The following is a 23,687-nucleotide window of genomic DNA, read 5'->3' as shown; positions in this document are numbered from 1 at the left end:
GCAGGGGCGGCTAATTATTTAGAGCATAGAGGGCGCATAATATATAAATACGGGCCTGACTTATTATATCAGGCTATTTTAACTACTGAAATAATATACGGCAGAATAAAATCAAATAGCGATAAAACGATAACATCTGTACTAAATCTCGTTCGCGCAACGTTGAATTTGTTGTATTTTCTTCAGTCTCGTCCTTCCATCGCCTGGACTTCAGGTGAAACTGATCTAAGGTTGGCCCAGTGTCAATAGTCGCCACCGCAGAGATTGCCGCGAAAAAAAAAAAAAATACCGCAATCCAAATTCGTAGTTGCGGGGGTTGCCTCACATGAATTCAATAGTACAATTAATAAAAAATAGATATGGATTTTGGATAGTAGCTGAGATTCAAACAAATTTTTTCCGGCAACAACAAACTTATGATTCTGAGAAATGATTCCGACAACGAAATTTCAGGTTAAATTCTACTACAGGTTAAACAGGAACACATGACAAATTATACAATTAATACATAAAAGATGAAAACAATATGTAAAGGTAAGTAGCAGAGTAAATAATCATCCATAGTTTATACATTAGGCAATTCTTACAACAATCAAACTACACGCGAGTGTCCTAAAATATAAAAAGAAGCTGATCCATAAAGTCCAGATATTATATTAATTTAGTCAGATTGGTAGTATAGTAGTGTTTGACTCGCTATTAAGTTTTCTGTTGTAGTTTTGAGAGAAGTTATATATATATCTAGTAGTAATCTGTGCATGCATGCTAAAAGTAACTACATTAAAGCCCTTAAATATGGTACCTTCCTTGTTATTAATATCTGCCGTTTTTCTTTACATCTGGCGTTAGATTAGAGTGAATATGCAACTACTGATATGCAAGCATTGTATTGGTTTCTGATTCTTTCTATACACATATTAATATTACTATTTTACGTAGCTTTATATGATTCTCTTTTTACTTCATTATTTATATTATATCATTATTATTATTACTATCTATTCATATTCCACTTTATTTAGACGTATTCGTAATATGCGATATCATTGGAAGATCAATTAGACATAAGGAAACAGCAAACAGATATATGGCAACATGCAGTACATATACCATAGAGCCCTGACACCCATCTCAGTATCTTCTGTAGGCATAATTACATATAGATCCTAGCCTATTAATAAGTGTAGGCTTATTTGTTCCTTTAGTTGAAACTAGTTCAATTAAGGTTAACTACCCCATACTACCATTCACTCGGAACAGAAGAGGCCAAATTAAAAAGTAAAGCTTATACTGTGAATTTTGTTGATACATACTGTTTTAACTATAAATCTTTCATATTGAGTGGTTAACTACTATGAGGGGGAAAGGTTTCCACCCTCCGAACCCGCTGTTCAAGTAAACTTGCATTTTAATCGCCATTATCTTTCCATCAAAATCTACATTTAAATATACGTAGAAAACTCACAATACCTGACGTTGCTTCTATATCTTATATTAGATAAAGGCTCCACAGGTAGTCTATAACTTGTTCACTTTGATGCAATCAGTAAAATTGATGATTTTATGGGAATTTTCTTTCATTAAAGTTATTGAGATTCTTTTTCTATAAATGTTATTTACGGTATATATTCATTTTTTATTTAAAACTTCTTCTTTTCGAGGTGCAAATTTATTTCATTAGCGCTATTTGATTTTCCATTCGTAAAAGTCGTAACTTTAAACATAACATATATTTTTAAAATAATAATGAACAAACAGCTATTAAAATAATAACAGACATAGATTGAAATAAAATGGACGTGTTAACATAGTTAATAATATTAATTGTAGCGTAGATAATTTTAATTGTAGTGTCAGCTGTAGCGGATCACCACACATCTAAAAGCTCTCTCAACACTGAACTGAACTTTTCCTCAGAGATTGGTTATTTTAAAACTGATTAATTAGGAGCCAGATATTTCTCATCAAGAAGTGTATTTGTTCCACTAATTCCCTTTCCTTCGGGGTACTTTTAATAAATAGGTAGTTAAATGATGGTACGAACTTTTGCAATGCATCTCAATAAAACCCTGAATGTCGCTTTTATTATTCTTCACGTAGCACAAAAGCCCTAGTCTACTGCAAATAATAATAATAATAATAATAATAATAATAACCCAGCAGTTATGTTCTGTAGACCAAAAGGGACGAATGATCAATTGGTATAAACCGTGAAATAAAAAAAGTAGAAAGACACGAAAGAATCTTAGAATATTACAGACACGATGCTGCCCACCTCAAATTTACAAGGGCTGGGATCGAAGCAGGGACCATTCACATCAAAGACTAAGCGCTTAACCACTGTCACCAATACAATACGAAAACAATACACCTGACCTTTAGGTTTATTTACGTTCAAAGTCTCACACCATAATTTTTTCAAAAGTCATAAAATGTTATTGAATGGTAGAATTCTATGAAGCTAAAATAGTCAATTATACACGTAAATACCGTTTATAACAAAGGCAGATGTGGCATTTTCTCTAACCTCACAGCTTCTGGGAAGTCTCTCGTGAGGTTAATCACTTACACAGAGATCATGTTAAAAAGAAGTCTGAACTTACTTTAATTCATCAACATCACCAAATTGTAACTTCAGCCTAATGCTAACCTATCATGATGATGAGGTCGATCTCAGAATGGTGCCAAACTCTGGTTAAGACGAAATATCTTTTCTTTTTTTAATTAACTAATTTATTATTTATTAGTAGATATGTCTGTTCTTCACGTGGTTAGAATAAGTTTTAGAAAATCTGAATATTATAAGTATAGAAATTTCTCCATTTGTCTCTCTAGAAAAAGAATTTTCAAACCGGTGCAACACATATTGACTCATTTTTAATGAGGAGATCACACCTCCAACTTGCAGGAAGCTGCGCGTTGTCTTACTACAGAATCGAAAATTTAAATATTATACCGGTACAAATTTCTCCCCTTTTGATCTTTAGAAGTGTGTAATCGCCTGGTCATAGTCTGTCCTTCGTGGTTCTGCCAATGAGTATTCTCCTGACACCTGGACTTACCTGGGTAGGACATTGAAGGACCTTTCCAAGAAGGGATTACAAAATTGTTCCCAGATTGCTCGTCGGTCTCAATGATGAGATGAGCATTAGGCGCCGAGAGGTTCGGATGTCTCATCTCGAAAACCTCACGGACGATCAGACGGTCATCCAGACCATAACGCACACGAACATCACTCACGCATACAACGAAAACACACTGGGTAAAACGACACTATACTTATTTATTAGAATACTATTAAAAAGAAAAATAACGAAGAGAAACGATCACAACACTTAACACTGATTATGTATAATTATTTACTTTATTAAAACCACACTTTACTTTTCACTATACTGTAGCCCTTATCACTTTGATATATATATATATATATATATATATATATATATATATATATATAAGATTATAATTGAGATTTCACTATAAATGCTTTTCGCACACCATTGACGCACTTGAGGGATTAGCACTGGGGGAAGTGTCGCCGGGATAATCCCACGTAGTAATCTAGTTGCTGCTCCAAACAGTCCTGGAGAGTCGACATGAGTCTTCAGCAAAATTAAGTAGTCTCCAAAGTGGAATGCTAATGTTGGAGAGCGCGTTTATAACTGGTTTAGCGCACAAGGTATATGAACCTGGGACTTATTGACTGGGGGCTACCCGTAAGAAAACGTCCTTCACCGGCTAATAGCTTATGTCCCTTAGCATAATATTGTACTTGATGCTCAACACGACGTGCCTGGTTGCTGCCTCGAAACGTGGAGTAATACTCCCCGAACCATGAGGTTCGAGATACGAACTCCATCGGTCCATTAATCAATGTTGGCAGTTCATTCTTAAAAGCACCCAGGTTAAATCTCCTGCATGTACAAGCAAATAGAACATAAAAAGAGTTGACGTTAATATTAATCCACTGGCCACGACGCACAAGACATTGCGATAACTCGGGTGTGTGAAAGTACAGATAAGGAACTGGTAAAGCGATGTGGCTGGCGACGATCTGACGCTTCTGCACCTGGTCTACTCTGATCTGCTCTAATCTACCGCAATATTTCCATAAACGATTCAAGAAAGCACTTAATTCAGTTCCAAATAACTATAGAATATATACTGTGCATATTAATAAGTCAGGGAGAAACACTGAGAAGGTTCGTCGTTTACTGAAATGTTCTCACCACAAAGCAGTTTTAAATATATATATGAAAAAAAAAAAAAAAGATGAAAGACTTCTTTGTCCAGTTGCGTGAGAAAGAAGAAATTCCCACCGAAGAAAGAACTTATTGGCGTCGCAGAATAAAGTATAAATCGAAAAAATAATCACTGTCTTTACGAAATATACAAAGCGTCCACAAAAAATACTTATATAACCTGATGGCGGTTATAAGTGAAATATTCAAAAACGCTGAAATACGTGTTCAATTATTTTTAATGAGAATTTTACATCCTGAGTACTATCTACCTAACTTTAGGGACTTGTGGTATACTCAATTCTTGGAGGGAGGGAATAAGATATATATTTCTACAAGATATATACTTCTTATCCCTTGCTTCCATGATATTATCAGATTTCTGTCCAAATTTCATGATTCTACCTACAGTAGTATGGTCTAAGCATAGATAGGTTAATTACTTTTACTCTTTTACAGGGTGTCTACTAAAATTTCAAAATGAAATTTCGTGACCTATTCTTTCCCAAACCATAGAATTTTGAAACATTCAAAAACTAATAACAGTACCTATATTTTTTTTAGCACTTATCTATGTTATCTCTACTTTCTAAGGCTGTTCCCTGGAGCGATAAAAACTTGGTGTCTTCTCACAGTTGAATAAACTGGTTAGATGCGTAGGTGGTTTCGGCAATGCGATGCGATTTGTTTCGCTACTGCTCAAGGATGCCAGCAGAAAGACAATCTCAAGAGTGAATTTGGGTGCGAATTAGGAAGAATTTTCCAGGAGCGTCATTTCAGACTTTGATTTGAGGGGGGGGGGGAGACAAGACTACTTGATATAAGTAAAATTTCGGGTTTTAAACTCGTTTACTATTTTATTGATAAAATCTATATAAATCACACTCAGGGGGCAACTGCCCCCCTAAATGACGCCCCTGGAATTTTCATGCATGCGATAGAACCATGCTTTGCTTGCGATTTGGTAGCGTCTAAAGCCGACCATAGACATTTTTGGCGGTGAATCTTGACGTTTTATAGAGCAAAATATTTCCAGTCTTTACTTGTATTTGTACAGATAACAAAATTCGTGACCCAAAAGCTAAATTTCGTGACTTTTTCTTGACTTTCATGGCAGTTTTCAGATTTCGTGACTTTTTCATGACTTTCGTGACCGATATACACCCTGTTTTATATAATAATACTAGCGTCTATTACCCGCTTTGCTGGATTAAAATACGAAAAATTAGTAATATGTTCCGTTAGTTGATCACTTTTCACTATTACTGAAACGCTCTCTGATATCGGTCATTTTCATTATTTTTATGTATCTCCTCCCTCCCCAAGTTGCAGGGCTGAATTTCAATTTAAAAGTCATCGGAAGTGTCACTGTTCATCTCAGTGACCCCGAAAACTATAGATTCGGCACTAATATCGATAATTTTATATATTCCCCTCCCCTAAGTTGCACCGTCAAAGTGAAATGATAAAAAACACCCCAGGACCAACCCTTATCTATGTTGAAAATTTGACCGAGATCAGTTGGGTGGTTCAAAAGTTATTAAGTCACAAACATAGTCAGATTCATTTTTATATAGATAGATATAAATTGCCCTTTTCCGCTTCAGAAGTGGAACTTTCGAAAACGCTGAAACATGCAGCCCTCCATTTTTAATTTAGAATTTATATACCGAATTTCAAACCTCCAACTTACGTGTAAGCGGATTCTTACATTACACATTTTCTAAATAAAGAATCAGAAATCTAGCAATTAATCCTTTTCCTTCTTTAGAAGCGGAATTTTCGATAACACTGGAAAACAGTAGTCTCTTTAGTTTTAATCAAGAGCTTATATTCCGAATTTCACACCCCTAACTTAAGTAAATTCTTATATAAGACATATTCTCAATACACAGTAGGAAATTTTAATATTATAGAAATTCTTCTATTCCCTTTAGGAGCAGGATTTTAGAAATCACAGAAACACGTCTTCAGTCATTTTTAATGGCAATTTCATATACCGAGTTTTACCTTTACAATTCCAGAGATTTCTGAGATACTGTTTTTGGCAAAACATTTGCTTTCGTGACAAGATGATTTTTCTGCACAAATTTCAAGTTTTTATCTATAGTAGTCTGGCCTGGGCGTTGATCAGTAAATCACTTCTACTATTTTATATATTACTAGCTGAACCTGTGCTCTCAACAAAGCGCATCATTCACATATGAGCATGAATCTCCTTGTCATTCCTCACAACATCTGTACATGTTCCTTTACAGACAAAAGTGAAAGACGTCTTGATAAAAATCAGCAAGGGGTACCATAAACGGGAGATTTTTTTTTTCAATATCTTGCACCGTTTGCAAAATTGAGCCTAATTCCGGTTGGAGTTTCTAATTCATGTATTATCAAGGTTTTCTTTCTTCTTGCATGTAGCATGTAATAAGCAAATACATTACATACACAATTAATTATAATGTCAGTGATATATGGTATTCATTGGGCAAAACACTCCAAACAATAAAGATTCATCTTAGATTGGAGAAATGGCTATCCTTCGTTTTTCATTATCATTTGGCCATGAAACGCCAGAGATATACAACCCCTGTATACAAATATGTGTTGTTGGAATGTATAACTCGTAGGATTTGATGCTTTACCTTTTTTTAATTTCAACACTTCCAGTGTACCCCTAAAAACTGTAATAAAGAAATAACGGCCAAGTTTTTTTTATTTTTTAATTTTTTAATTAGACCTGGACAATCTACACAACATTTGGAATCGACCAGCGAAAGCGACACGCTTTCTAGCACTCCTGGCTTTCGAGATCTCATTGTCGGAAGGATTGGAGACAAACATATAAACCTAGCATTTTAATATATAAATGGATGCATTGAAACACTGTTGTACAGTCGCATACACAATTTAATGTATTCAAAGAAAATTCTAATTTACATCCTTCTTACTGTGTTAGGGTTTCTGATAATATACCAATTAATGTCATTCAGATACTTATCATATTATTGTAAATTATATTGCCATTTCCTATCTTTGTGACGTGAAATGGAGTTTTGTCATAGTGGAAGTTCGGGATCAGTTTTAGTCTTTCCACTTATCACTAACTTACTCACTGCGGATTCAATGGGGACGCCAGACTCGAGGAAAGCCAGTGGTAAAGACTAAAATTCTTCAAACGAAGCTCATAACATAAATCAATATTAAAACAGATAGTAAAAGCTTGGCAAAATATAACAAAAATTAAAAGATCGTGAAAGGAAAGGAAAATAAAAGAACGAATAGCAATAAGTAGAATAAAGCTAATGAAATAATAATAATAATACAACGGAATATCTAATGCTAAAAACCATAACAAAACGTAAGAAATTAAACGCTCAATGAGAGGACACTGGTTAAGTAATGCGTCATAAATACAACCTAATATCCATTCTCCGAGACGCAATTATGTTTTAAGCAACCCTAAACATTCTGTGTACGCTGAATTATCCGCACAAGAATTCTGCACGGATCTGCCACATATTCAGCGTGATGATATGCTTTTCCAGGGTTCTTATAGGTTTTGAGCAAACAGATTCCGTAACTTTTCCCAGACTTCATGGCTCATGGCTCTCCATAGAAATCCTCTTCTACAAGAAATTTCTATGAAATCGGCAGTGGCGTATTTACGATTTTGTTTTGGGGAGGGCTTTACTAACTTTCGGGGGGAAGGAGAAGGCTTTGCCTGAAAATGTGAAAATTCTGCAAGATATTTCATATACTTTACTATAGTAAGATTTCGGGCGGGGGGGGGGCTTAAGCCCGGAAGCCCCCCCTAAATACGCCACTGGGAGTCGGCCTCCTCCTTTTCCTACAGCCGACCGATCCTCACCAACGTGGATCCTTCACTCGTAATTTTCCTTTGATATTATGATTAATTAATACATATGTATTATATATTCGATATAATTGTTATACATATTCTATATTAATTAAATTTTGATTATAATGACGACGTTAACAAATATCACAATACTATAATTATACAAGAAAGAACAATTGTGTTCAGCATCTTGACAGTTTCAATCAGCACCATTGTTTTCAATACATTGAACCTTTTTTCTTCTTCAGCTCTTTAATTTCTGCATCAATTACACACTGTTTTCCTTCATTCTCCTGACGTACATGTCAATTTCTTCTTCTAATTTCTTGCATCCAATGTCACTTTTTGCAGCTTTCTTCTGTTCTTGTTCATTTCTCTCTACCTTTCTCTGGTACAAATATTCTTGATACCGTTTCCGTACATTTAAAATATAATCCAGCATTTTCCTTGAGATCTTGATATTCTGGACTTCACCTGCTTCTAGGATACTGTCGTACAGTTGACGCTGTGCCACAACTGTTTTCTCCAGCATGTTCTCTACCAATAAAGACTTATTTACGGAAAAATCACCTTCGACAGTTGCTTTAGCGTGAGAGAAAATCATGTAGATCTTTACAACATGCAACATCTCTTTGCAATCCTCCTTATCCAAGAGAATGTTTCTGATAGAAACATCCAGTCCTTCATCGCAAGACTGAACGATCTCCTCAAGCTTCTCTACTCCCGGATTACAGAATAAGAAGTGTTGTTTCTCGGCATTTTCAGCTACTATATCATCAAGGATGCATCACTTGGAGGAGTAGGTAAAATTTCTTCTGTTCAGTCACAGGGGATCTCTCGATAATCTCAGGACTCAAAGATGACAAAGCTCTTATGGTCTTGTGCTTTAGAGGACTTCCTTAGTGCAGTTTTCTTATCACTGAGCATAACACACTAGGAAACTCGTGCAAAAATTCATGTTTCTCCTTCTCCTTTACCGTCAAGACCTGCAAAAGACGATTTGCTGGTATATCATTTAAAAGATAATCTGAGAAAAATGCAGACACATAGTGACTCCGCGTGGCGTAGTGACTAACTCTCTCGCCTTTGCTGCGAGTTGTCCCGGGTTCGATCCCCGGTGGGAACACTCGATCGAAAAAGTGTAACAGCTTTTTTAGGTCGATCATCTTAAGTGAGATTTTTCCTGGGTTTCCCTCATTCACACCAGGCAAATGCCGGGATGGTACCTAACATAATGGTCCCAGGCCACTCCCTTCCTTCCCTTTCATTGAATAGTATGCTCGTCGATGGACGTCATCCCTCTTATCATATACGTGACGGGCTAAATGGCCTTAGATGCCGAAAGCCCATGAATCTAATTCCTAATCCTAATCCTGAAGACACATACAATAAAAAATACACGGCAAGCTCGTTTTTTAAAAATGTTTTAGGTATACTTCGGTGAGACGAATCGGATTTCTTACCATCAGCAGAAACACTGAGAGAACAACATGTCTGAGAAAAGGTTGATCAATATGGTCTTCCTAATTCCTTTCTTTCTTTTCTTTTCTTAAGGAATATACAAGTGTATCCTACAGGACTAAATAAAAGAAAACAACAGACACAGAAGTGCTCTCAATCTCACGTAGAAAGTTTACGCATCCAATCAACCACCTGCTGTGCTTTATAGAATGAAGACTAAGAAAATCTTGTGAGTCTAATCTTCACAAGGAAATGCAATTTCATCAAATATGAACGCTAGGACGCGCTAGTTCCTCAATTTCCTTGACTTTTCTATAACCGAAGACCCATTTCCCTGACTACATACACACACACACACACAAATAACTTTCCAGGTTGTAGGAACCCTGTCTTCACAATACGCTAAATAAGAACGGGTCAGATGATGTCAAATACTCAAACACAACAAACATCTCATCTCTGCAACTAGTAAGTGCTGATGTAAGTTAGCTCTTTAAAACCAGCTTCAGAGTGTAGCTTACATTCCTTATCTCGACTTCAACCTGACAGTAAGATCGCGTTCTAAGGAGAAAATCAAACAGAGATCGAAGCAAGAGAAAGGGTGCTCCAATACAACTCCTGCCAAGACAGCATGCTTGGCTGCTGTGTCAGCGTGATCGTTTCCTCGAAAGGCGATAAATCCCAGCACCCAGCAGAACACGACGACATAGCATTGTTGTTGTAGCTGATGACATCTCACTAGAACATTCTGGACAAGAGCGTGGTTACTAAAGATATTCTGTAGATTTTTCAAGAATGGTTTGTTCGGTGTTTCATCATAAAGGTTTTGAAGGAAGAAAAGGAGTAATCAAAGAAAATTAACATTAAAAGAAAGACTTGCATTGGTCTGTACCGGTGTGCATAATTTCAAGACGCTGCATTTATAAAAAAAGGTCCTTCTAGGATTCAAGTGCAGTAAAAACCTGAAAGATAAAATCTTCGTGTGTCTATCCGCTTTTGAAATTACACACAGGATGGATCAATGTAAGTTCTACTTTCAATTTAACTTTATTTTGTTCTTTTATTCCTTCAAAAATCTGAAGATGAACCACAAATAGAGTCGAAAATGAATTTTTTAAAATTTAATGTTTCATGGTTGTCATTAAAGTTAAAGGAGACGGGTCAAAAATAGAACTTTTGGTGAAATGAAAATGTGAAAAGAAACGGGCATAAGACCCACGGACATAACATTGTTCATGATGAACTTTCATAGCCTACGATTAAAGGAACTGAATCACCATGCTTCCGAAGAGCAGTTTCGGAATAATTAGTTTGGCAAGCAAGACACAATTAGTAGCTGCAAGAATATTTCTAAAATTGATATTGATTATTATTTCCTGGAACTGAATTTATCACAAGCTTACTTTAATATAATCTATTTGGTCTAGGAATTAATTCGTGCGGGTGGACAAGAGATGGCGCAACGAACGGAGCGTCCCACAGTTCCGTGTATCCACACATGTGTTGCAAACCCCTGTCATCGCGTATCGTTCGTAGTATAGGGCAGTGGATTAAAGCGTCAACAACACCAGTTTGTAGTTAAGTGAACATGGCGCAATTTGTGCCTGATAAAGTGTTTTTGCGGGGTGTCCTGCTGCATTACTTTAACATGCAGAAAAGTGCGACTGAAAGTCATCGTATTTTGGTGGAAGTGTATGGTGACCATGCTCTAGCTGAGCGAACGTGTCAGAAGTGGTTTGCACGGTTTAGAAGTGGTGATTTCGGCTTGGCAGACCAAGAGCGAGCTGGACAGCCAAAAAAATTTCAAGACGAAGAATTGACAGCATTGCTCGAGCAGGATTCGTGTCAAACGCAGGAACAACTTGCAGCAGCATTAGGCGTTGATCAAACAACAGTCTCCAAACGATTGAAAGCCATGGGAATGATTCAAAAGATGTCACATTGGGTTCCACATGAATTGAAAGACAGAGACGTTGAAAGACGAAAAACCATTTGCGAATTGCTGCTTCAACGACAGAGCAGAAAGGGGTTTCCGCATCGAATTATTACGGGTGATGAGAAGTGGATCCATTACGAGAACCCTAAACGAAAAAAGGCCTGGGTGAAACCAGGTGAACCAGGTCCATCACAACCAAAACGAGATATTCACTGTGCAAAGGTTATGCTGTGCATATGGTGGGATATGAAAGGTGTGGTGTACTATGAGCTGCTGCAACCGGGTGAAACTATGAATGGAGAACGTTATCGACGACAATTAATGCGTTTGAAGCAAGCTCTGGCCAGAACACGACCAGAATGGGAGAACAGACATGATAAACTTATTGTTCAACATGATAACGCTCGCCCACATGTCGCAAAACCAGTCAAAACCTATTTAGAAAATGTCGGATGGGAAGTTTTACCCCACCCGCCGTATTCACCAGACGTTGCTCCTTCGGACTACTACTTGTTCGATTGCATGAACAACGATTTGATTGGACAGCGGTTTACTTCTTCAGAAGATATCGAAACATGGGTCTCTGACTGGATCGCTTCCAAGGATGAGGACTTCTTTCGCCATGGAATCCGTACATTGCCTGACAGATGGGCGAAAGTGGTGGCTAGCGATGGACAATATTTTTCTTAAGGTATTTATGTATTTTGTGTTTGTACTACAGCTTCAATGTGTGCGTACCAACCGCACGAATTAATTCCTAGACCAAATAGCAATTATACATATTAATATTTTTAAAAAGTAAGTTAGTTTCCCTTAGAGCCTGTCTATTCCACCTGTGCCCTCGGAAACTATGCGAACTATATTTCGGCTCCACCCCCGCCACCCTCTGGCTGATGAAACCCTCCCTTTGGTCAGGGAAAAGAAGTGAATGACCTCAGCTGTGTTGCTAATTTGTCATTCAGTCGTTTGGTCTTGACGAGTGACGATCGTAGGCTACTTAGAGTGGCTAATAAGGCAGAGCACACCAGGGTTTGCCCAAGTGGGCCCAGCCCGAAAAAACCCAGCGGGTTTTTTCGGGCTGGACCCACCTGAAAAAACCCACTTTAAAACCCACCTGGGTTTTTGACCTTTTTGTTAGTATGTTATTGAAATGAAATGAAATTTTGAGTTTTACGTCCCACAGTTATGCTGGTTAGGCTAAAGGAGACGGTGATAATGAGTAATGAATGAAATGGTGGAATGAAGAAAGTGGGAGGAAACGGGAGAACCCCGAGAAAACCCACGCACACGGTGTTTGTCCACCACAAAGTTCACTTGGCGGGAGCAGGGTTTGAACCCGAGACCCCTAGCACCAGAGGTGAACGCTCTACCACTGAGCCACCGCGGCCCCCGTTAGTATGTTATTGATACAACTAAGGTGATCACATTTAAAGTGATTTTTATCAGATCTTGGACTTCCTTTCGGCGAATTAGATGTTTTCATGTTAAAGTATACAACACCCAACGATAGACCTATATAAAGTTCTGAATGCACTGAATGGATAAAAAAAGTTTACTTTAGCTTGAGATAATTATAGAACAAATTAATGTATGGATTGTGTTTATAGCCTACTTGAAGTAAAATATGCAATTTTATATTTTAGAAAATACTTTCCGTGAATGGTATGCTCGCCGACTCAGTGACTCCCCCATACATTTGACGAGTTTAAGGCCATAGGTGCCTGTACCAGCAGTAAATATGTAAATACATTTGTATTATTTCATACATTTGATGGTAACACAAGTATTCTTACCTAAAACTTTGTTTTCCAACAACAGTAGTATACTTCCGTCATTAGTTGCTACTCTTCAAATAAGCATTCTGTAGAATCAATACCAGCAATAGCGTAAAAATTCTTGTCAGATTTAAGAAGCTTAATGCTCGAAGACTACAGGGTCGTATCCAGAAGTAATAGGACTGATTTTTTTTTTTTTTTTTTTTTAATTATTGAACATTTTGGTACATAGACTTAATACTCTTCAAAATAGGCCCCTTGGGCATTCACACACTTCTGGTAGCGAGCCTTCCAGGTCGCGAAGGCCTTCTGGAAGACGTCCTCCGGGATGCCGTTCAGCGCCCTTGTCGTCGCCGCTTGGACCGCTTCCACCGAGTCAAAACGATGCCCCTTGAGCTGCCTCTTGATACGGGGAAACAGGAAGAAGTCCGGCGGTGCCATATCAGGGTTGTAGGGGGTGAGGCAACGTGGAAACGCCGAATTTGGTCAGGAGATCCCTCACAATCCACGACGGCGCGTTGTCATGGTGGAGCTTCCATTTCCCCACCAGGTCTGGTCGCACGCATATGATCCGATTTCGCAGCCGTTACACTCTGTCCAGGAGGTACAAACTCCTTATGGACAATGACACGACGGTCAGAAAATGCAATCAACATAGATTTCACTTTCGATTTCGACATTCTGGCTTTCTCTTTACGGGATGATTGTGCGGCTCATGGCATCCTCCTTGTAGGCCTGCGTAAGCATGTCATTGGTTTCGGTCGATGATTTTCCCAATTTGGCGCAAAACTTGATGGCGTACCGCTCCTCCAAATTTCGCTGCATCGCAACTGACGACGAGGTGTCACAACAGGAGGTCACTAACACAGTGGTCCACACTCAACTAACGTACGCAGGCGACTGCCGCCGGTCGACACCTGTTCCCAAGGCTCCCCTCCATAGCATCGGATCTTGCAGCCCCCCTACATTGCTCCGCGGGCGTGGGGAAAAAATCAGTCCTACTACAGGGTGCGACATAGTAGGATATTAAAAACACACTATCAGGCAGTAACTGTAATTTATTTATTACCTCTTATGTCAATTAATAGTTAAAGGTATGCCATTTACTAATGTGTAAGTCATTGTCCATTGCGTGGATTACTTTTTGAATATGACTCCTGTCAAATGATGCCCCCTCTGCACAACACATTCATCTAGGCGGTGTTGGAAGCTTTCCATAACTCGGTGTAACGTATTCCCTGGGACATTGCCGACGGCAGTTCTGATTCGATCCTTCAACTCAGGAATGGTGGCACAACGTGTTCGGAACACTTCTTGCTTCAGGTAGCCCCAAAAGAAAAAGTCTGCACATGAAAGATCAGGTGAGCGAGGCGGCCAGGAAATGTCACCAAAACGGGAAATTACTCTAGTTGGAAATGTCTATCGCAAGAAATCCATGCAAATTCTGGCTGTATGCGAGGTCGCTCCGTCTTGTTAAAACCACAATTGTTCCACATGCCAATCGACCATGCCTAATTGAGGAGGAACGATGTATTCCAGCATCTTTCGGTAGCGTTCACTGGTGACAGTTACGGCCACACCGCTGTCATCCTCAAAGAAGTAAGGGCCAATAATCCCAAAGGAAGCAACTCTACACCACACTGTGACATCACTCCAATAACGCATATTCTGTTTATTCACTGAACCACATAACTCGAAATGAGCTTCATCTGACATCAGGATGGTGTGCAACATTTGTGGATTTTGGCGAAGATCACGCATGGTTAAGCAGAATGTTTGTTTCTTGTGAAACCCAATCGCGAGGCATGATTTCCTGAACAATCTGCAGCTTATATGGGTGAAAATGGAGATCTTCGTGAAATATTCTCCTGAATGAGCGATCGGACATATGCACAGTTTGCGAATGACGACGAGCAGATATTTTTGGGCTACGCAATATTGCGGCACGAACATTTTCCACGGCTTCTGGTGTCCGCACACTTCTTTCACTTCTTCCCGGTTTGCCATTGCAAACAGAACCTGTTGTTCGAAAGGCACGTATCCACCTCACAATGGTCCGTCCATCTGGAACTTTCCCATGACATCCCAAGTTGAAATGTTGCCGAAATAGACGCTGGGTAGCAATAACAGAGTCGTTATTCTTGAAATAACTTTCAACAGCAAAGGCACGATGTTGTGCACTCCACCGCTCCATATCACTGTCACACTCGAAATGGCAGCTCATTAGGACACGAATGCGGCACGAGCTGGCGCGCATTCATGCAGTACGTCATTGTACTACCCAAGTCAAATTACGCTATGAACGCTGCCGCACCCTGTACTTCTGGATACGACCCTGTATGTAACTCTAGTATTTCGAGTGCTGAATTCAAACTTCCGTACTAGTTGAAGTGTCGATGTACAGTAAAGAAAGCTACATTTTCGGGGAAAACACGTCGTGAAAGAAGTGCTCGGGAAATTCCCACAATTGAATGCACAAAGCATCGGAAGTGAATACTTCAACAATAAAACTATTTATTTTAAGCTGAAAGATATTTAATTTCATTTAAGGCAGTTTGAAACACTAACTTTATAAAATGTGAACTGAATTATCTCTTTGTTAATTGTTTTAAATTCATTTTCAGGAAAGAGCCGCTTGCTAGTTCTAGGGAAATTCCCGTAATTAAACGCGCAAAGCATCGGAAGTGAACTTCAAAAACAAAACCATTTATTTTACGCTCTAAAATGTGCCATGAATATCTTTGTTTTAAATTAATATATTTGGTATTCATATTTGGCGAACGTACTAAGGCTCCTGGGATGACTTGATCTACACTTGTTCGTTTGTCTGCCTGTACTACACACACATTACAGGGTACAACTTTCGGTCTTAAATTTTCAGGGTACAAGCACGAGACACACTAAATTTCCTGTATAGATTTTGGCGACATATCAACGTAAAATTTCAAAATGGCGGCAATTTTTTTTTTTTTTTCAAAATAGCGGGTATCCACACAAGGCGCAATTTTGGGTCTTTTGAATAGAAATTTTCAGAGTAGTACGACACACACTAAATTAGCTGTATATATATTTTGGCGGCCATCCAACGTAAAATTTCAAAATGGCGGCCATTTTTCAACTAGAGGGTATCCACGCTACAGGGTGCAATTTTCGGACTTTTAAGTTTAAATTTTGAGGATAGAAGCAAGAACTTTCTAAATTTGCCGTGTAGATTTTCTCGGCGATTCAATGTAAAATTTCAAAATGGCGGCCATTTTTTCCAAACAGTAGTGAACAGAATATTGTTGCAAGTAGCGACAATGACAATCTTGAAATATACATCAAATTTGAACGTTTTTACCCCAAAGACACTAAAATATTTCGAAAAAACCCAATTAAACCCGAAAATACCCGAAAAAACCCATATGGGCCCAGGTGGGTTGGGCTTTTTCAAAAATACCCGGGTTTTTTCAAACCCTGGAGCACACCGAAGTCCGTGAAATAATTCATTATGGCAAAGCTTCCGCATCTAACAATTGAAAGATCTCGGCCGCAGCAACTTATCCCTTCTCTTTCGAGGGAGGCACGGGAAATCACATATCGACAGCCGCGCCAGCAAGAGACACAGAGATAGAAAGGCTCTACTAATTTTAGATACCACTTTCATCTACTTCCTAACTCATCTTTCAAAGCTTACAAACTAATTTTACAGGCAAGACGTTTCTTAAAAAGTCAAATAGGTTTACCAAAACATGAACATCTTTCCCAAACGATGAAAATGACTTGTTTACAAGGTTAATAATAATAATAATAATAATAATAATAATAATAATAATAAAAACTTATTTTATAAAAATGCTTTCACACACTTCGCATCCGTCTGTACGGAACAAGATACTAAACGGTAGAAGAGAAATGGCGAATGCGTTAAGAGCATGAATCTACCTGATTGAGAATAAAAATGTGATGGTTAATACTTTGTCGTTGAAGAAATCGATGAATGTATGGCGCAAATGTTAACAGTTCATCAAATCTGTCTCTAAATGGCACTAACACAGCCAGCTTATGGCCACTGTCACTTTCTGGTTGGTCCGCAGTGAACATCCTCTGTTCAGGTAACAGCGTTTCCTTTGGACATTTGCAGTCTTCTGAAACAAAGTAAAATAAATCACAACAATGAAGTTTTCTATGCATTTTTTCACATACAAACGACAATTTTATAAAGAAATTTTCCTATCGTCTGAGAATAAGTCTTTTTAAGAAGGTACAGAAATACCCACAAACTTATAAAGATATGAAATATATTTGCAAGAAATTACAAGTTCTTAATTTAATTGCTTTCCATTTCTTACAGTAATTTAAAATTTCGAATTTTTCGAAACAATTTGTGTTTCGTGAGAAGGCGTGCGAGGATGTGAAAAGTGGCAGATACTAAATTTAAAAATATAAACTACACCGACCAGATTTATTAGACAATACTTCTTTAAATAGCTGCGACAAAACGAAAGCGAAGGACACAGGGCGATTCGCACAAAACTAAACAATTTCTTCATTTCTTAATTTCTACAGAACTATATCGTAATTCATACAGGAGTCCGGTTTAGTTTAAATTAAACGTAGTCTTAAGAATTTGCTTACGCGTCAAGTGGTAGCAGTAGCATCTCCTTGTCAATAGATGACACACGCATTCACCGAGCGTAGCAGCTGTTCCTGTCACCAACTATTGCGAAGATGCAACGGCTCTTCCTAGTAAAGAAATACAGAATTATGAATTGAATCAAAGGTACGTAAAGCGCACACAAGAGAAAATTTGGTGTTCGTAACTCCCCTAAACGGAAGGCAATACTGGCGTTGGTACGTATGTTAGAAACAGCTTGATCTCTTACGAATTTTCACTGTTGATGGTGGCGGATGACGTCAACGCTCGACTGAAACAATCATTCGTACGTTATTAACAATCATAATCTGGAACTGTCGCAGGGAACTGATTGTTCGTACTCAACATGACAGAGAGCTACGAAGAAAGCTCACGATATCCAATACTTGCAGGAACCAGATCAGGAGAAACATGTTAAGTACTGCCATGGTTTTTAGGAGTCGGTCGTAAGAAATCGTAGCAAACTGGACATCACATGGTTCCATTTATGTGGCAACGTCAATTAACAGAACATACACAAATACCAGCCGCTGCAACTCCCCACGCCCTTCAGGAATGACCCGTAAATCCATTGAACATCGGAATTCAGAGCCCAATATATTTCAAGAAGACTGTGCAGAGTACTGATACACTTTCATGGAATTGGTTCAGTAACTGGGTGACATAGATGTATGTCAAGTTTATTTTCAACAAGATGGTACCATATCCAATATTTCAAAGAAGTCCACGGAACTGATTTTGAGTTTCTTGTACGTCCCGGTAATTCTTACCAAGATCACCCGACTACATCTAGGATTACTTGGAAGGCAAAGTATACACCAACTGTCCTTAGATATTAGATGATTGGAAGCAGAAAAGCAACACTCACCTGTGCTTGTCATTGGAGAAAGTGCCAGAAGGAAAACGACCAACAGAGAACATAATATCAACGGAACAAATAACTTTAACCGCCGTGCTATCCATGCCATGCAACGGAAAGACTTGATCTGAAGGAGTGGTGGAAATATGCGAAAATCTCACGAACTGAAAACAAAAGAAAACAATAGTTAAGAGTATACAACAGAGAGAAAAATTAAGAATGTCACCAGGCATCGGAGCGTCTAATGGCACTGAAAATAGCTAGCTACTTTGTAGACCAAATGAAGCACAAAAGGAGACTTTGTAGACCAACCAGTCTCTGATAAAAAAAAAAACTTCATAAATCAACTTTCAGTCATAAGTTAGAAAATTTAACACTTTTCATAGTGATGTACCTCTACCAAGATGCCAGTTAAGACCAGAAAAATATATATAATCTTCACAAATGATTAAGAAAGCTGAGGGACAACTCAGCTGTAAAGTCTTCAACAGAACAAAACTTTTATTTCTGGTCCTGGATGGCTTTTTTCAAAGATACAATATCATTATTATTTGACATCTCAGAAACATTATATATAATATATGTAACAAAACCATATATATAACAAAACCATTGCACTTCGATAAATTTTACTACTTCCCTGGTTGTGCATTAATGATTTACCCCTACCAAGACGCCGGTTAAATTCTGAAATAAAAAATATATTCATCTACCTTCCAATTTTCACAAATGATCCTAGGCATTAATTTTTGAACATATATAAAGAAATCTCAGCTGTAAAGACTTCCAACAGAACAAAGCTTTTATTTCTGGTTGTGACTGGACATTGGCGGTTTTTCTTTTTCTTTTCTTTTCTTTTTTTTTTTTTTCAAAGATATGATAACATTATTGTGATTTAACATCGCAGGAGCATTATATATGATATATAAAAAAAAAAAACCTTTGCACTTGAATAAATTTCAGTTCTTCTTTGACTGTGCATTAAAAAACGATGCAATAGCATTTATCTTCTTTTCAACACTTTTCTGAAGAGCTGGAATGTTCTTGTGCTCTTTGCGTTCCTCTTCAATGACATGACACCTTCCAACATCCCTTGAGCGATTTGTGCCTCCTTCAGGTCCCCTTTTCTAAGAGCCTTCCGAAGTCTATCTGTGGCTTCACCAAGCAGAGAATTTGCAGATTCTTTGGTCTCACTATACTTCCTCTTCCTTTCATTAAGCTGGCTTTCAATTTCTTCTATGTTCTCCTTAGCACTTCTTGCATTTTCTAGTTTTTGTTCTTCTGCTTTTTTCAACTTTTCTTTCTCTTCTCTGTGTGGCAATTCTTTCCTGGGCTAGTCGCTGTTCTTCCAGAAACTGTTGATAATACTTATGAGTATTTTGGCCCACGGTAATTATCTTTTTAGAAATTGGAACGAGATGAGGCTTGCTGTCATAAAACTTTAAGGCATCTTTCACAATCAAAATACTGTCCAAGGTTCTACAAGGCATCTGAGTCTTTTCCTCTGTTAGAGCATTTTTTGATACTGAGAATCTTCTTTCAATATCTGCATTACCATGGGGCAGGCAGAGTGCAGCTTTTATTACTTTACTTACTAGAGGAAATTTTGGTGAACCGTCCGCCTTCTTAATCCCATAAAAAGAGCCTGGGAGTAACTGTCAATACGTGAAGAAGTAATTTCACTTCCAGCAGGTTCATGCTCAAGCTGCAGACATTTCCATTCGTCAACAAGTTGACCATTTCGCACTGCTACAGATAGTTCTGATGTATCTGCAGCTACTTTGTGATTTTGTAGCCTCAGGATTGAGAAATGCTAGTGCTCGTTTAATGTGAACAGAATTAGTCATTGTATTTTGCACCAAATGTTTACCACCTGAAATATAATGTGCTTGTACACTCTTCAATTGTCGAGCATCCAATTCTGGTAGTTTAATTCTTATTTGCTCTGAAATGACAATTTGTTTTAAAGACAGTAAATTATCGGATTCAAACAACCTACAATTGGTCTAATCATATGACGCTGTCTTCACTTCATTAATAGCAGCACATTTAGACACTCTGCTTGCGATAGCTCCAATGACGTCTAATAAGTCTGCATGTAAAATATGAACCAGCGGAACTTCACTCTGAAAACGATGTGTAAATTTCTCATATAACTTGGCAGAAGACAATGTAAAGTGCAACTGAGCTAACATCCCAGGCTTCTTGAATAGATCTACATTTTTTCTCACAGACTGCTTGTCCAAAACAACACTTTTCCTTGTATATGGAATATGCTTCAAAAAGTACCATCGTACATCAGTCCACTGCTCAAGTAATCTTTCACATATTTATCACCTTGTATTTATGTCATTTTCTATTCATCATCATTATTCTTTTCTTTTATTTAATTACTGACATTTTCTAATACATTGCCACAATCCAAACACAATATAGTTAAGGATAAAAAAAAAAAAAAAAAAAAAAGAGAGACTTAGCAGACTAATGTTTCAAAGATAGAGACTGATAGAGACTTTGGCCAAAAAAAGATACTTTTAGATGAAAAAAAGACTCGCTCCGATGTCTGCAAAGACTCTGTTCAACTCAATTATTAAACTTTTGTCCATGATTGTATTTTTAGTTCATTACTCTTCAACATGACTTACAAAGAACAGTAAAAGGAAATTTTGGATATTTCAAAACTAAATTGTGATTAATTTATGAATTCTTTATCTGTAAAAAACTGCTATGTAATTCTGTCTTTGAATTTGTTTCCAAGTATTGAAGTCATCTGTCTTCGTGTAAGTTCATGCATTGACAAATATGATGAGAGAAGTATACTCGTAGGTACACTCATATCCAAAATTATTGTCGCATGTCTATAAATATGTTGTTGTAGGAATATAATTTGATAACGAATTCGACCGGTATTTCTTATAATGTTACTATGTGCATAATCGGCAAAGACATGTATGTGGAAAATTTCATGTCAAAAGAGCAGTAAATAAGAATAATAAAACGAAAATTAAACTTTCTTGTCCATTTAGCAACATTTTGTTTTACTCACTCTAATTTTCATATTTATAATTCTTTTGCTATGAAATTTATCCAAATATACATTTTCCGATTACACATATAGTATCAGTATTAACAGTATCCTGCAAAATCATTATCGAATTATATTCTTACAGGAAGACAGTTATAGATATGCGACAATCATTTTGGACACGAGTGTACATGTATTTACTATTTCACCATGAGCGAAGTAAGTGTATGACCTCAGCATTAGTGGCTTTTTTAAGTCGTAGCAGCTACGACGAAAAACTTACTGAGAACAGAACATCGTACCGGAGCTGGGACCAGACCTGATTGATCTATAGGACTTGCATTCTAGAGACATCTATATTATATATATATATATATATATATATATATATATATATATATATATATATATATATATATATATCTTAAGTCTACGGCATGTACTCGTTTTATATTTGTCAATGCCTAGTCATGAGTCAGTATTTCCAACAGATACGAATAAACATAAAATCAAACGCAGTAAAATCATTCCCTCAAAACTCTCGCCATACACACACTGTTCATAAATATTGGTGTAAGAATTATTGATGTCTAGATTTCTAAGAAAAAGTTGGTTATTGCTACGACTAAGATAACGTCAGTTCTATGTTAATTATAGATAACAAATAGCATAAAGGCAATATACATAAATTACATAAACTTTGTGATGCTGTGCAGTAGAATACATTCTTCATTGTTTACCTTTCACTATTCAACCACCGCTGAAGTACACTGAGAGCTAACAAAAATTGGCTACTTACCAATGAATCCTCCCTTGAAAAATTTGAAGATTTTGACGTTTGAGAACTCTCAGCTGTTTCCTTCCTCAGTGGCAAGGTAAAAAGGATTAAAACGGAAAGGAGATAAAAGGAGTAAAACCATGAATATATACCACTGTATAAAAGAAACGTACAAAAAGGATCCTGAGATGACCAGAGCAGAGTGAAAAAAGAATGGACTGAATCAAAAAGAACATGGTGTCTATGTTAGGCCACTATTGCCAGATTGAAAGTATGCATCAAAGGTAGGTACCCAAGTTCGATCAATGTTGCCAGTATCAAGGTTCAATGCAGGTTTGTATTTATGAATAAAGAACGATTCTTTAATTTCCCCCCCTTTTTTTTTTGTTTTTTGGCTGTACCTGTTCTTTTTTATTCAGTTCATTCTTTTTTCACTCTGCTCTGGTCATCTCAGGATCCTTTTTATACGTTACTTTTATACATTGGTATGTATTCCTGGTTTTACTCCTTTTATCTCCTTTCCGTTTTAATCTTTTTTACCTTGCCACTGAGGAAGAAACCAGCTGAGAGTTCCGAAACGTCAAAATCTTTAAATTTTTCAATGGAGGATTCATTGGCAAATAGCCAATTTTTTGTCAATTTTGAATATCCCCCCATGCGCCCATGTAATTATAATACAGTGAGAGCTCTTTAATGCGGCACGTTTGGGACCACAGTCGAAGCGATTTTGTCCGAATGGCAATATAGTTTTAATAGGAAAATCACTGACAAATCAGTCTAGATAAAAATGCAAACAATTAAAACACGTATGTTATGTGTTTACGCACATTCGGAACCTGTGTAGGGATGATATAAATATCCTATAAAGTATTTAGTCATTCCAGCAACGGAAATGTGTTGGCGCAGAACGCTGCGCATATCATGGACCGAAAGGAAAAGGAATGAAGACGTACTAAAGGGAGCTAATGAAGGACGAGAGATCATGAAGATAATAGAAAAAAAAAAAAAAAAAAGAAACAGCATGCTTGTCCATCTTATTCGGCACTCCGATTGGATCACCGTGCTGATAGAGTGAAAGACAGAAAGAAAACCAAGAAGAGGAAGACCAAGGATAAAA

General features: G+C 37.4%; 1 protein-coding gene across 5 annotated transcripts in view; it reads right to left on the bottom strand.

Moving 5' to 3' along the window:
* Positions 1-23,687, bottom strand: part of beta4GalT7 (beta-1,4-galactosyltransferase 7) — a 36,909-nt gene that overhangs the window by 9,959 nt on the left and 3,263 nt on the right. For 3 of the 5 annotated variants that reach the window (XM_081734616.1, XM_081734615.1, XM_081734614.1), the window contains exons 2-3: positions 18,777-18,931; positions 17,197-17,399 (exon numbers count right to left, since the gene is read on the bottom strand). In XM_081734616.1, the coding sequence (XP_081590742.1) occupies positions 17,197-17,399; positions 18,777-18,876 (303 nt within the window). In that variant the 5' untranslated portion in view covers positions 18,877-18,931. The remainder of the gene's footprint in view (positions 1-17,196; positions 17,400-18,776; positions 18,932-23,687) is intronic. The other 2 variants (XM_081734617.1, XM_081734618.1) reach the window with 2 other exon arrangements.

This window comes from Thermobia domestica, chromosome 12, assembly GCF_964235325.1.
Source record: "Thermobia domestica chromosome 12, izTheDome1.hap1.1, whole genome shotgun sequence".
NCBI lineage: Eukaryota > Metazoa > Arthropoda > Insecta > Zygentoma > Lepismatidae > Thermobia > Thermobia domestica.
The sequence above is the reverse complement of the archived record's forward strand: the minus strand, read 5'-3'. Positions and strand labels throughout refer to the sequence as shown.